Source organism: Hemiscyllium ocellatum, chromosome 2 (genome assembly GCF_020745735.1).
Source record: "Hemiscyllium ocellatum isolate sHemOce1 chromosome 2, sHemOce1.pat.X.cur, whole genome shotgun sequence".
Classification (NCBI taxonomy): Eukaryota; Metazoa; Chordata; class Chondrichthyes; order Orectolobiformes; family Hemiscylliidae; genus Hemiscyllium; species Hemiscyllium ocellatum.
The window spans coordinates 56,301,714-56,317,474 of NC_083402.1; the positions used below are offsets into that span (position 1 = coordinate 56,301,714).

The 15,761-nt window shown below is 40.5% G+C and overlaps 1 protein-coding gene across 1 annotated transcript in view; it reads left to right on the forward strand.

Moving 5' to 3' along the window:
• The window catches only part of fam81b (family with sequence similarity 81 member B), a 35,544-nt gene that overhangs the window by 3,395 nt on the left and 16,388 nt on the right, over positions 1–15,761 (forward strand). Inside the window, exons 2-3 of the mRNA XM_060844215.1 lie at positions 8,716–8,965; positions 14,816–14,934. Of these exons, the coding sequence (XP_060700198.1) occupies positions 8,765–8,965; positions 14,816–14,934 (320 nt within the window). The 5' untranslated portion in view covers positions 8,716–8,764. The remainder of the gene's footprint in view (positions 1–8,715; positions 8,966–14,815; positions 14,935–15,761) is intronic.

Consider the following 15,761-nt stretch of genomic DNA (forward strand, 5'->3'; position numbering starts at 1 on the left):
CATGAAGGGCTGGTTGGCTTCCTTCTGTGCTGTTCAAATTCTGTTTATTTTGATCTGGCTGCAGGCTGTGAATACCCTTCACTAGGTTCTATGCATTTCCCACTCCTAGCTGCCTTGAGAGAACATTTCTGGACTTTCTCTGTAAATTGCTCTGTCCTTATTGTGGTGCCTTCAAATGGGTGCTATGAATGAAATTACACTTTGGCATTGATGATGAAGGATGGCTGTCTGTGGTAGCATGAGAATTGCCTGTTATTTGGAGAGAAACGTGGAAGTGTTGCTACTTGTCATGCTGGAAGTTACAAGGCTGGGGGAAACTGTTGAAATAAGTTGGCAAATTGCTCCAATTCCTCCTCTAGATAATGCATACTGAAACCATAGTACACAGCAATGTATGAACTAAAGGTTAATTTCACTGCTTGGGCATTGATGGAGTGGACTGCTCTGTTGGGTATGGTGTCAAGTATCTTGATTCAGTAGCAACCATCTAGACAAGTGCCGAACATTCCCTCACAGTCCTAACAAACCTTGCAGCATAAAGAGGTGACTGAAGGTTTTGGAGGCAAACCACTCAGTGTAGACAATCCTGTTTCTAACCTGGCCCTTTATCTGTATTGTTTAGAGGCTAATTCAGTTATTTTTTCTGATCAATGAGTAGACAATAGACAATAGGTGCAGGAGTAGGCCATTCTGCTCTTCGAGCCTGCACCACCATTCAATATGTTCATGGCTGATTATCCTTAATCAGTATCCTGTTCCTGCCTTATCTCCATAACCCTTGATTCCACTATCCTTGAGAGCTCTTAGTCCTAGAATGCTCCTTTGGAGAGCTTGGTGATGATTGTGTCAGTGAATGGACTTGCCTTGTTGGAAAGCTATTGCCTGAAATTTATGCAATTAGTCTTTCTGCCATTTGACAAACTAAATATGGATATTATGCTAAGTACTGTTGTTTTGTTAACAAATGGGTTTTGAATGGAGATAAACGCTGTAGAATCCAACAACCATGACCAACTTCCTTTGTCTCAGATATGTCCAGATGTTGGAAGCATTTTACATTGCAACTCCACCTTTGACCTCAGTTCTGACAGGTAATTTCATTGCCATCTATTGATATTCACGTTGTGTCCTGACTAGATCAAGGATACAAAGACAATTAAAGCTGAATGGCTGTAGGTGGAACCCTAACTGAACAGCCAAAGATAATGATAAGAATAAAGATAAGAATTAGTAGTTTCATAATTCCCTTCTTAAGTGTACTGTTAAATATGATAGATAGTTAAATACATAAATGTTTTGCTGATCATATCTTCAAATAAGAAGATCTTTAGTTTAATTATTTAACTTGTTGATGTTAAATTATTTGGGATTGACTCCAGATGATAACTAGTCTGGGACTAAGGTTTTGATAGAATTTTTCAGCAAGGACAATCACCAGGACAGCTTGTAATTTGGAGGATGGAATTGGGGAGGCCTCAGGTGAAGAAAGTAGTGCAGATAATAGAATGAAAATAAATAAAAGGAAAGAGAGTAGAATACCTACAAAAATGTGTTTTGTTTTGAGGAAGGGAAAACGAAAAGATATAAAATAATTAAACCATGGGAAGGAAATAGGAGAGATGTGAGTAAATATGGTATTAGATTAGAAGGAGTGAGTAACCCATTAATGTTCTTTATAGTCTAAGGAACAAAGAATTATAGGTACAACCTGGATGGTATATGTTAGCCATGATGGAAATGAAGCTGTTCAATGTTCAGAACTGTGGTGAACTAAATCACATACCAAATGTGATTGGACTACAGGAACGATAAGGAAAATGTGAGAAGAAAGGAAAACCCTTTATGATTAAGGATGAAATCAATTCAATGATGAGTTAAGATATAATGAGAGGTACAGAGGCAATCAAGTTTTAATGGGCGCAATTAGAAGTAGAAAAGGATTTAGGACTATAGTTGTGTTATTTATAGAGTCCCTGGTAGCAGATGAATACACCTGAGGTTAAACAAGCATGTAACAAAAGCAGAGTGATTTCATTGGGGATTTTAACTTTCACATAAATTTGCATAAGCAGATAAGCACATCAGAAAAGTCATGACTTTCTTGTCTTGAACAGTTTTGCTGAGTGAAGTGTAGTGGAACCAACAAGGGCTAAAGCCATATTAGATTGAATAATGGACAGTAAGGTAAAATTATTTAACCTAATGTTGAGTGAACATTTATCTAATAGTGATCATAGTATGGTTGTGTTCAAAACATTTATGAAAGAGAGAAACCTGAGACAGAAACTGAGGTTCTAGATTTCATTAAGGCTGATTTTAATGGATAAGTCAAGGATTGTCCTCAGTAAATTGGACAAATCTATTCAAGGGTAAAATGAACAGAGCATGAGAGCATGGATTCCAAGAAACTTTTAACATGATGCAGTCATAGTCCTTAACCCTATTGGGCATGAGTTGTATTTGCCGACAAAGACTGCCATGGACAACAAAAGAGACAAGAGATTGTGTTAACTAAAGGGAAAAGCTGACAAAGATGCAAAAAAAAGGACTAGCTGAATGAGAAAGATGCAAAAACCAGCAACAGATAACGAAGCAAGTAATAAGCTACAAAAAGGGAGCATGAAAAGGGACTTATGAGGGATATAAAAATCAACAATAATTTTCACAACTGCTTTGGGAAAAAGAAGAGTGGACAGAAGCAATGTTCAGTATGTTACACAGTATCTGTGGAGAGAAACAGTTCAGCCAATATTGCAGGTCTGTGGTCATTTATCAAAATTGGCGTGGCCAGAGGCAATGTGGGTTTTTTGAAAACCAGTAATGGTAGTTATGCCAGTGAGAAAATGGTTAACATGCTAAATAATTACTTTTCATCAGTGATTACAATAGAGGAAGAGGTCAGTTTATCAGACAGGCCAAGGAAACTGTTACTGAATCAGGAATGGGAGCTCAATAAAGTTAAAGTGAGAAATTAATGGTGCTAAAGAGTGACAAATCCCCAGGACAATATGGGTTGCATTCTATGCACGAAGTAGGGGAGAACATTTTAGATGCCCTAACTATAATTTTCCAGATGACTGCTGATTCAAGACATCTTTCCTTTAGATTAGAAAGTGGCACATATCATTATAAAAAGGTACCAAGGAAATATAGATCAATGCAGTTAACATCTGTTGTTGGAAAGTTTTCAGGGCCTATAATTCATGATAGGGTTACCATGAAAATTTTAATTTTGAAAGCCAAGTTGGATTTATAAATGATAAGCCATGACTGCCAAAACTGATTGAATTTATTGATGAGTTAACCAAAATTAAAACTCATGGAATTAGTTCAAAACCAAAATGATTGATCTAGTTAGAAGATTGGCTGAGAGGAAGTAGCCACAAAAGCACCAATGTTTGTGTATCACTATTGAAAAAGGAACACTCTTATTGATAGAAAATAAACATCCAATAGAATGAAAGCTATTTCAACATGTCCCTTATGATAACAAGCATTTCACTTAAGTATTCAATGACTTATTTGAACATGCATTTCACTTAAGTGATTTGTACCTTATGTCAATAAACATTTCACTGAAGTGCTTAATGACTCACGTGGATAAAAGGGCACCCCAATGTCAAAGTGATAGTTTGGGAAATGAGTCATGCAGTGCCAATTCTGTAGCAGTTTTATATAACCAGGCACTCTGAAATACCAAGTTTTTTTTTAGCTTCATTTCTTTTGGACAGTTTCTTGACAACTTTGCAAGTCCCAAAAGATTAATACACATTTTATACATTGTGTTAGAAGATAGAACAATACAGCACAGTACGGTCATTGCTGGCCTTTTATCCTGCTCTAAGGTCAGACTAACCTGCATACTCTTCATTGAACTAACTTCCATGTGCCTATCCAAGAATCGCTTAACTGTCCCTGAATGTGTCTGACTCTGCTACCACTGCTAATAGTGCATTCCAAGCATCCACCACTCTCTGTGTTAAGAACCTGGAGTAGAGTGGTGCTGGAAAAGCACTGCAGTTCAGGCAGCATCCGAGGATCAGTAAAATTGACGATTCGAGCAAAAGTCCTTCATCAGGAACACAGGCAGAGTGCCTAAAGGGTGGAGAGATAAATGAGAGGAGGGTGGGGGTGAGGAGAAAGTAGCATAGCATACAATAGGTGAGTGGGGGAGGGGATGAAGGTGATAGGTCAGGGAGGAGGGTGGAGTGGATAGATGAAAAGAAGATAGGCAGGTAGGACAAGTCATGGGGACAGTGCTGAGCTGGAAGTTTGGAACTGGGGTGAGGTGGGGGAAGGGGAAATGAGGAAACTGTTGAAGTCCACATTGATGCCCTGGGGTTGAAGTGTTCCGAGGCGGAAGATGAGGCATTCTTCCTCCAGGCATCTAGCGGTGAGGGAGCGACGGTGGAGGAGACCCAGGACCTCCATGTCCTCGACAGAGTGGGAGGGGGAGTTGAAATGTTGGGCCACAGGGCAGTGTGGTTGATTGGTGTGGGGGTCCCAAAGATGTTCCAGCATCTGCAGTCATTGTTTTTGCCTCATTGTTTTTACCCTGTGTAAAGAATCTACCTCTCCCCAAAACCTTCCTCCAATTACCTTAAAATTATGTCCCATTGTGATAGACATTTCTGCCCTGGGAACCAGTGTCTGTCTATCCACTCTATCTATGCCTCTCAACTTCTTGTACACCTTTATCCAGTCATAGCTCATCCTTCTTCACTCCAATTAGAACAGCCCTAGCTCCCTCAACCTTTCTTCATAAGACATGCCCTCCAGCCAAGGCAGCATCCTGGTAAAGCTTCTCTGCATCTCTCTAAAGCTTCCATATCTTTCTTGTAGTGAAGCAACCAGAACTGAACACAATATTCCAAGTGTAGCCCTACCAGGACTTTATAGAGCTGCAGCATAACCTCACATCTATTAAACTTAATCCCCCTGCTAATGAAAGCCAACACACCATATGTCTTCTTAACAACCCTATCAACCTTGGTGGCAACTTTGAGAGATCTGTGGATGTGGACCCCTAAGATCCCTCTGCTCCTCCACACTGTCAAGAATCCTGCTTTTAACCCTGTATTCTACATTCAAATTTGACTTTCCAAAGTGAATCACTTCACACTTTTCCAGACTGAACTCCATTCAAACTCCATTGTCCCTTCAAATCCCATAATTGTCCTTATCGTCACTAAACAATGCCTTAACCTCCACAAGAGGTGTCCCAGGACCAGATTCAAAGGTAAATTACCTCTCTAAATAAAGAAGGAGTATACAGCACTCACTCCACACAGACCGAGACCTGTATCCATACAAGCTAAAGGCCTCTGGCCATTCCCCATAGCCTGTCATACTCCTCTGCCAACTATGTGCCCACTTCCATCCAGCATTCTTTCTTCTTTCTCCTACCATGCTAGATCATTGAATGCTTGATTGGTTGCAGCTTCAAACAACACTCAAGAAGCTTATCACTACTCAGCAAAAAGCAGCTGCTTGATATATCTTCTGATCTAACACCTTGAACCTTCATTCCTTCCACTGCCAATCCACAATAGCAACAGTGTGTACCATCTTCAAGATGCAGTGCAACAACCCATCATGGCTTATTCGACAGCACCTTCTACACTCATGACCTCCACTACTAAGAAGGACTAGGGCAGCAGATACATGGCAACGCTATCACATGCAATTTCCAGTCAAAGCCACACACAATGCTGACTTGAAACTAGATCACATTTCCTTCACTGTCACTCGATCAAAATCCTGAACTGATCCCTTAATAGCGCAGTGAGTGTTCCTATACCACAATGACTGGAGTGCTTCAAGAAGGCAGATTACCACCATCTTCTCAAGAACAATTAAGGATGGGGAATAAGTGCTAGCCTGGCCAACAGTGACCATATTTTTAAAATCCACACGTACCCATGCATATTGAAGCTTCTGAATGAAGACTTGGTTTTGGAGTGCTGAGCCTGCCATTTTGCTTCCAAAACTGCTGCTGTCTCTATCTGCCATTCATCACATTTCAGTTGCTGACTAACTGTCTGTGTCCTCTTAAAGCCATCATGCTCTAAAAGTGGTAAACTCTTTAGCTTGAATTTTTGACTTTTATTGGGTCTTTGGGATTTCTTTTCTTCATGTGGGGTGGTGAGTGGGAGGGAGGGTGGAAGATCACTGCTACCACATGAAATTTTCTCAAATGACCACTTCTGGTATCTTTTGATATTTGGTATAGTGTATGGTGCTGGACAAGGAAGTAGTTTGTTGCTGTTGATCCTTTTTTGCCTTTGAGTTGCTTTGGTCCTATCTGGTGAGTGGAGTCCCAGGTAGACAGGGTAGTGAAGAAAATGTTTGGTAAACGTGACTTTATTAGTCAGTACATTGAATATAGGAGTTGGGAGGTCATGTTACAGCTGTACAGGACATACAAGATACTGTAAACTTGAAAAGGTTCAGAAAAGGCTTATAAGGATGTTGTCAGGGTTGGTGGGTTTGAGCTATATGGAAAAGCTGAATAGGCTGGGGCTATTTTCCCTTGAGCATCGAAGGCTAGTTTATAAAATCATGAGGGACATGAGTAGAGTAAATAGTCAAGGTTTTTTCCTCTGGATAGGGCAGTGCATTAGGTTAAAAGTGAGAGGAAAAAGGTATAAAAGGGCAATTATTTTCACTCAGAGGGTGGTTCATGTATGGAATGAGCTGCCAGCGGAAGTGGTGGAGGCTGGTACAACTACAACATTTAAAAGGCACCTGGATGGGTATATGAATAGGAAGGATTTAGAGAGATATGGATCAAATGCTGGCAAATGGGACGAGATTAATTTAGCATATCTGATCAGCATGGATGAGTTGGACCAAAGTGTCTGTTTCTGTGCTGTACATCTCTATGACCCTTATAATTAGTGGTAAACGATGAACTGCTATAGAGAACCTTTAGAAGAAGCACTGTTCTTAGATGACAAGAAAGTTTTGTGGATTTGTGTTCAAATAACAACCGGAATTAATGAGTGGTAAAAATAGCCTCTTTATTTAACAATCATTGCACAAGTTCAAGGCAGCAATAGAATCCTGAAATACAGTTCTGACAAGGGGCCTTTATACACAGTTCTTACATATATTAAAATTCCATTACGATGGTATTACTTTTTTTTAATCTTTAGTACACAAAGGTTTGAAGGGCTTCTGTCCTGGGAGACAGGAGATGGGTTAAAACATGTGCGAAGTGCTGGCTGCTACTTGTGATGGGATGTCTGTCCAGCCTGCTTGTATAACTAGGAAGTATTAGTCATTTTGTCTTTTAAGTTAGTAAATATTAGTAAAAATGCTTGGCTAATATGGCCTAAATAAGTTAAAAATTGTACCTATATTTAATGAAAGAATAAAGGATATTAAACTGATGACTGTAGCTGGGTTGTGAGATTTATTTACTATTTGCTGGTACCAGTTTCATTCATTCATGCAATTTCATGGAAACACAGTTTTGTTAGTTAGTTTCTTAAAGGGATAATGGCCCAGTTAAAAGTTATTTAACAGTTACTTAATCTATTCAGTCCACAAAATGGTTGGTAAGGGCTGATTAATATTATAATGTTTCATGGAGACTTGACGGGGGTGGTATTGTTCTGTATGTTGCACTTATTCAGAGGTAAACACTGCTTGTAGCAAGGGCTGATAAGGTGTGGAAATGCAGTAATGGATTTGAAAGGGTTTGTAAATTTGGATACTACAAAACCACAGTTTTATGAATGAATGAAACAGTGTTATGGTAAATAACGGGTTAATAAAGGATTATGAATAAATGAACAGGAATTCCATATTAATAAATATAGCGAACTGGTGAATGAATTAATAAAGATAGCCTATAACATAGTATCTCACACTTGCTTACACAACAGCAATAAATACTATTGCGTTTAGTCAGGCATGATTATTAGGACCATAGGGAGCTGGCACAGATGCATTTGTACCCTCTGAACAGAACTTCTTTTTGTTACCTAGATACTGAGAATAACATCAATAAAGTGAGTGGAGCCACTGTAATATGAAGATTAACGCCTTCAGAATCATTATCTTATAACATACTCTCCCACATTCTGCCCTCTGCTAACATGAGGCCTTCCAAAACTCTGCTGCATGTTTTGTGACTAATAATTCTTCTTCACCTATTCCTTATGCTCACAGATCTACCCTGAATCAAAATGACGAACAGTGTCTTGATTTTAAAATTCCCATCTTTGTTTGGAAGTCCCTAATAGCCTTGCCCTTAACCTAACTCTATAATCACTTAAAGCTCCACAACCCTCTGAGACACCTGTGACCCTCGAATTCTGACGTCCTACACATTCAGCATCATAATTGCTTCCAGTCATGGTAGTGATGTCTTCAGTTACTTTGGCTCCAAGCTTTGGACAAATTAATCATTTAACCTAATTTCGCCTTTTGTGAGTTATTGTCATTTTACAATATTCTTGCAAAGTACCTTGGAACATTTCATGATATGAATACTGTTGTATAAATATAAGTTGTTGTTGTGCTTGTGATCAATAGATTTTTGCTAGCCAAGGTTATTGTGGGATAGAGGGCAAAGGTCAGTGTGCTGGACTTAGGTTACAGACCATTTGCAGTCTTACTGAGCAGAAGAATAGGTTTAAAACGGATAAATGACTGACCTTCCATTCTATCTTCAATGTTCAATTTCTTTTTGTTTTATTTACTCAGAGACAACACTTTGCTTCAAGTTCCAGTAGTGACGAAGAGCTACTTACAAATGATGGATGATCGTATATCCAACCAGGAAAGGACTACTGCGACACTTCTGGAGCAAGCTTTTCAGATTAAAGAAGACATCATTACCCACTTGAGAGGAAACCAGGCCCACTACCCAGTTGAAAAAGTATCCCAACAGCTTCTGGAAAACCACATACAAGTTACAACAAGGATTCTCAAACAACTAAGTAATGATATAGAGGTACTTTATTTCTTTTGCTGTTCTTACTTATCATCATGGAAGTGATATGAGTGAGTCTGCCACATTTGTACTAATTACTGCATGTTGCTACAGCCAGTGTGGCATCATGAGTCAGAAAACAAAATCCAAGAGAATTCAGGGTATGTATCCATCCATCTTCAATCTACTGAACTGCCATAAGTCTGCCACCTACAGACAGAGATGTAGTGTTTTACAATAAATCCAGTCAGCTTCCTCACAGCATCAGTAAGTTCATGAATAAATTGTTCCAAGTAACATCATCAGTAATAATCTCGTAAAATTAAACTTGTTGTAGATGGTTTTTATTCTCATCACTGGGGCAACACCATGAGATCAGGCTGCCAATTTGATAACTGGTAAAGGTAAATTTTCCTGTTAAGAGTTTTCCATTGAAAGGTTAACATTTTTTTAACCTCTTGCATATTAAGTTTTATTGATTTCTTTTTGCAAATCTCACTGCGATTTGCATTAATTTTGATTTATGTCAAAATGTCCATATTTATTAGCGTTTGTTGGAACATAAAAAACTTGGTGTAAAGATTCAAAGCCTGAGGAAAGTATTGAGATAATGTAAGTTCTTTTTGAAGCACAGTATAACACTGCAGCTGGGTGCTGTGACTTAAAGTCAGCTCCTTTGTATTTTGGGAAACTATGTATAGTATTCTTCCATTCTTTAGTGGGCATTTTTAAACAATTTATTCTTTCACTAAGTGTAGACGTCAAAGGGTCGGTGAGCAATCATTCCCCATTTTTAATAGCCCTTGAGATGGGCTGCCTTTTTGAACTGCTAATGTCCATATTAGCTGCATGCACAGTGCTGTTAAGAAGTGAGTTCCAGGTTTTTGACCAACAACACCATAAAAACTAGGAGAAAGTGAGGACTGCAGATGCTGGAGATCATAGAGTCGAAGAGTGTGGTGCCGGAAAAGCACAACCAGTTGGGCAGCATCCAAGGAGCAGGAGAATCGACGTTTTGAGCATTGATGCTTGAAGTGTCGATGCTCCTGCTCCTCGGATGCTGCCTGACGAACTGTGCTTTTCCAGCACCACACTCATCAACACTGTAGAAATGCATCGAAGTCAGAATGGTATTTGCCTTGAGGAGGAACTTTCACTTTGTGGTATTTACATCCATATCCTACCTTTGCCTTTCCACTTGGTAGAGGCCACAGATTTGCAAGGAGCTGCTGATGGAGCCTTGGCAAGTTGTGCAGTTGCATGCTGGATATGATACACGCTGATGCCACTGGCATAGGGAGTGAATGTGGAATGTGAAACCAGTGCCATTCAAATGGAATGCTTTGTCCTGGATGGGGTTAAGCTTTTTGAATGTTGTTAGAGCTGCACTCATTCCAAGGCAAATGAAGAGCATTATATCACACCTCTGCTTTGTTTATTGCAGATGGTGGACAGGCTTTGAGGAGGTAGAAGATGAGAACCTCACTTCTGAGTTCCCAGCCTCTGACCTACTCTTGTAATCATGTAATTTATATAGTTGGTCAATGGTACCCTCCAATATGACAATACTAGGGCATTCAGTGAATGTCATTTAGTATCAAGGGGAAATGGTTTGACCCTCTCCTGTTGGAGATAGCATTGCTCAGCAATTATAAGGCATGCATGTTGCTTGCCATGTATCAACCCAAGCCTGAATGTTGTCCAGATCTACCTGCATATGGACACAGATTGCGTCAGCATTTGGATCATTGTGAATAGTACCAAACACTGTAAAATCAGCTATCATCTTTGTTGACTATGAAACAAAGAAGATCATTAATGATGTATTTGAAGCTGCTTTGGCCTGGCAAGCTATTCTGAGGAACTCCTGCCAGTGGACCAGGATTGAAGCTATCCTCAATGTGAAGACAGGTGGTCCCTTCAACCATGGACATTCATCTGTAACAGCTAGATTTGTAAAGGCAAAGTTAATTAGATTTTTCCTCACTACCTGTTACATATAAGACCAGAAGACATAGTAGTGGAAGTAAGGCCATTCAGCCCATCAAGTCCACTCCGCCATTCAATCATGGCTGATGGGCATTTCAACTCCACTTACCCGCATTCTCCCCGTAGCCCTTAATTCCTTGTGACATCAAGAATTTATCAATCTCTGCCTTGAAGACATTTAGCATCCCGGCCTCCACTGCACTCTGCGGCAATGAATTCCACAGACCCACCACTCTCTGGCTGAAGAAATGTCTCCGCATTTCTGTTCTGAATTTACCCCCTCTAATTCTCAGGCTGTGTCCATGGGTCCTAATCTCCTCGCCTAACGGAAACAACTTCCTGGCGTCCACCCTTTCCAAGCCATGTATTATCTTGTAAGTTTCTATTAGATCTCCCCTTAATCTTCTAAACTCCAATGAATACAATCCCAGGATCCTCAGCCGTTCCTCGTATGTTAGACCTACCATTCCAGGGATCATCCGTGTGAATCTCCGCTGGACATGCTCCAGTGCCAGTATGTCCTTCCTGAGGTGTGGGGACCAAAACTGGACACAGTACTCCAAATGAGGCCTAACCAGAGCTTTATAAAGTATCAGTAGCACAATGGTGCTTTTATATTCCAACCCTCTTGAGATAAATGACAACATTGCATTCGCTTTCTTAATCACGGACTCAACCTGCATGTTTACCCTTAGGGAATCCTCGACTAGTACTCCCAGATCCCTTTGTACTTTGGCTTGACGAATTTTCTCACCCTTTAGAAAGTAGTCCATGCTTGTATTCTTTTTTTCCAAAGTGCAAGACCTCGCATTTGCTCACATTGAATTCCATCAGCCATTTCCTGGACCACTCTCCCAAACTGTCTAGATCCTTCTGCAGCCTCCCCACTTCCTCAGTACTACCTGCCTGTCCACCTAACCTTGTATCATCAGCAAACTTCGCTAGAATGCCCCAGTCCCTTCATCCAGATCATTAATATATAATGTGAACAGTTGCGGCCCAAACACTGAACCCTGCGGGACACCGCTTGTCACCGGCTGCCATTCCAAAAAAGAACCTTTTATCCCAACTCTCTGCCTTCTGTCAGACAGACAATCCTCAATCCAGACCAGTAGCTCACCTCGAACACCATGGGCTCTCACCTTGCTCAGCAGCCTCCCGTGTGGCATCTTATCAAAGGCCTTTTGGAAGTCTAGATAGACCACATCCACTGGGTTCCCCTGGTCTAACCTACTTGTCACTTCTTCAAAGAATTCCAACAGGTTTGTCAGGCACGACCTCCCCTTACTAAATACATGTTGACTTGTTCTAATCTGACTCTGCTCTTCCAAGAATTTAGAAACCTCACCCTTAATGATGGATTCTAGAATTTTACCAACAACTGAGGTTAGGCTAATTGTCCTATAATTTTCCATCTTTTGTCTAGATCCTTTCTTGAACAAAGGGGTTACAACAGCGATCTTCCAATTATCCGGAACTTTCCCTGACTCCAGTGACTTTTGAAAGATCTCAACCAACACCACCTCCCTCAGGACTCTAGGATGTATCCCATCGGGGCCAGGAGATTTATCAATTTTAAGAACTTTTAGCTTTTCTAGCACTTTCTCTTTTGTAATGGCAACCATACTCAACTCAGCCCCGTGACTCCCTTTAATTGTTGGGATATTACTCATGCCTTCCACTGTGAAGACTGACGCAAAGTACTTGTTAAGTTTTCCTGCTATTTCCTTATCTCCCATCACTCAGCTTCTAGCATCAGTTTGAAGTGGCCCAATGTCTACCTTTGCCTGTCGTTTATTTCTTATGTATTGAAAGAAACTTTTACTATAATTTCTAATATTCCTGGCTAGCCTACCTTCATATTTGATCCTCTCCTTCCTTATTTCTCTCGTTGTTATCCTCTGTTTGTTTTTGTAGCCTTCCCAATCTTCTGATTTCCCACTGCTCTTGGCCACTTTATAGGATTTCTCTTTTTCTTTAATACATTTCCTGACTTCCTTTGTCAGTCATGGCTGTCTAATCCCTCCCCAGATAATCTTTCTTTTCTTGGGGATGAACTTCTGTACAGTGTACTCAATTATACTCACAAACTCCTGCCATTTTTGCTCTACTGTCTTCCCCGCTAGGCTCTGCTTCATGTCTATTTTCGTCAGTTCCTCTCTCATGCCCTCATAATTACCTTTATTTAACTGTAGCACCATTACATCCGATTTTGCCTTCTCTCTTTCAAACTGCAGACCGAATTCTACCATATTATGATCGCTGCTTCCTAAGGATTCCCTTACTTTAAGATTTTTTATAAAGTCTGGTTCATTACATAGCTCTAGGTCCAGAATAGCCTGCTCCCTTGTGAGCTCCATGACAAGCTGTTCCAAAAAGCCATCCTGTAAGCATTCCATGAATTCCCTTTCTTTGGATCCACTGGCAGCATTATTTACCCAGGCCACCTGCATATTGAAGTCTCCCATGATCACTGTGACCTTGCCTTTCTGACATGCCTTCTCTATTTCCCGGTACATGTTGCATCCCTGGTCCTGACCACTGTTGGGAGGTCTGTACACAACTCCAATTATGGTTTTTTTGCCTTTGTGGTTCCTCAATTCCACCCACACAGACTCCACATCATCCGACGCTATGTAATTCAGTGCCATAGATTTAATTTTGTTCTTAACTAACAAGACAACCCCACCCCCTCTGCCGACCTCCCTGTCTCTTCTATAAGTTAAAAATCCTTGGATGTTTAACTGCCAGTCCTGACCCCCCTGTAACCACGTCTCTGTGATGCCTACCACATCATAATCATTCACGATGATCTGTGCCATTAGTTCATCTGCTTTGTTACGAATGCTATGAGCATTCAGGTAAAGTGCCTTAATGCTAACTTTCTTATCATTAGAGATATTGGAGGTCATAAGATGTCCTACATTATCCTTCCTTTTTGCTGCATTCCCAGTCTGCCTCGAGTTTAAATCCGCCTGCACACATGCTATCCTGTTGCTTATCTTTCCATTTAACTCCATACTCCCTGTCACTTTCCCTTCCCCCCAACTCAGAAGTTTAAAGTCCAACTGACCACCCTATTTATCCTCTTCGCTAGAACATTGGTACCTGATCGGTTCAGGTGGAGACCGTCCCAATGGTACAGATCCCCCCGTTCCAAAACTGATGCCAATGCCCCATGAAGTGGAATCCCTCTTTCTCACAGCAATCCCTTAGCCATGTGTTTACTTCCATAATTTTCTTATCCCTGTGCCAATTGGCACGTGGCTCGGGCAGTAATCCGGAGATTATGACCCTTGAGGCCCTGTACTTCAATTTCTTTCCTAGTGCTTGATAATCCTAATGCTTGATATCAATTCTAGTAGCTGAGTCCGTCAGGACTTGGCCAGTTTGGTCATTAATAGTGCTACTGATCTACTCTTGGAGATGAATATTTAAGTTCCCTAAACAAAGTACAGCATTGCTATCATCAGGGTTTCTTACAAGCTTCCAATTGGCTTTCAACATGCAGCAGTGCAGATGTATTGGCTGAGAGTGGGTTGGGCAATAATTGATAATTAGCAGGAGGTTCCTTGCCTTTTGGGGTTGATATCATATGGCATCATGAGACATAGAGTCAATGTTGAGTTCCACGGTAATTACCAATTGTACACCATCGTGCATCACCTCTGTGTAATTGTGGGACAGGACATAGCCAAGAAAGGTGACAGTGGTGTTTGGGGCATTACCTGCAAGGTATAACTGCCATTGGCAATGGCTTGTCAGGCTATTGACAATGGCAGTTAAGATTCAACTTTCAAAAAACTGGCTTTTAGTTCCTAACTTATTCATTCCACCATTTGCTGTCATGGGATTTGAAACAATGTCCTGATGTCCTCCTAGGTTCTAGAAGAACAGATTAGAAGACGTGATGGTGTGACTACAGGGACTAGCTTCGCAGTTCAAAGCCTGAACCAGAAACATTTGCTTGGGATTGGGGACCTCCGTGGAAGAGTTGCCAGGTATGAGGGATGGAGCTCAGATTGGCAGGAAAACACATAAAAATACTAAAGCATAAACACACAACCTGAACTAAGGCCAAGACCACACTTACACATACAACTCTACAACCAGCTCTTGGTTTGTAAGGATTATTTAAGATTAACGCCATCTAGTAAGAATCCTGGCAATTTCTGTCTAATTTCCTGTGCAGTTACAAGGAATGAAATTGAACATGAGTAACGATGTAAAACTGACATTTGGTCTGCCATCTATTATAAGCCTGCCTGATATTCATTTCAATTAATCTCAAAAGAATTGATAACTAGCTGTGTCAGGCAACAAACACAATACTGCCTGTTTTGCATTCCTAACTATATCCAATTTTGTACCCAGAGGCATCATCTCACAAAAATTCATTATGCATTTTTTCATAATTATGCACAATAGTAAATAAAAGCATTTGGGGGATAAACTCTTTGGAGACAGTTCAACCAGGGTTATTTTTCAATCTACGCAATAATACATTTGTAATGATGTTAAATTTGGTGTTTATTTTAATTAATTATCTAAAGTGCAAACCAGAAAAGAGATGGGGGAAATGCCTATTTATGGACTGGATCATAATGTATGACTCAGGTGAGTGTGCATGAGGTATTGACAACATAAATGGAGTACTTGTTTGCAAATATTAAGCTGCTGCACAATGTTTGACAAACATGGTTTTGAACTGTAAAGATTTACAGTGGGAGGCACGGTGGCACAGTGGTCACAGCGCCTGAGACCCGGGTTCAATTCCCGACTCAGGCGACTGACTGTGTGGAGTTTGCACGTTCTCCCCGTGTCTGCG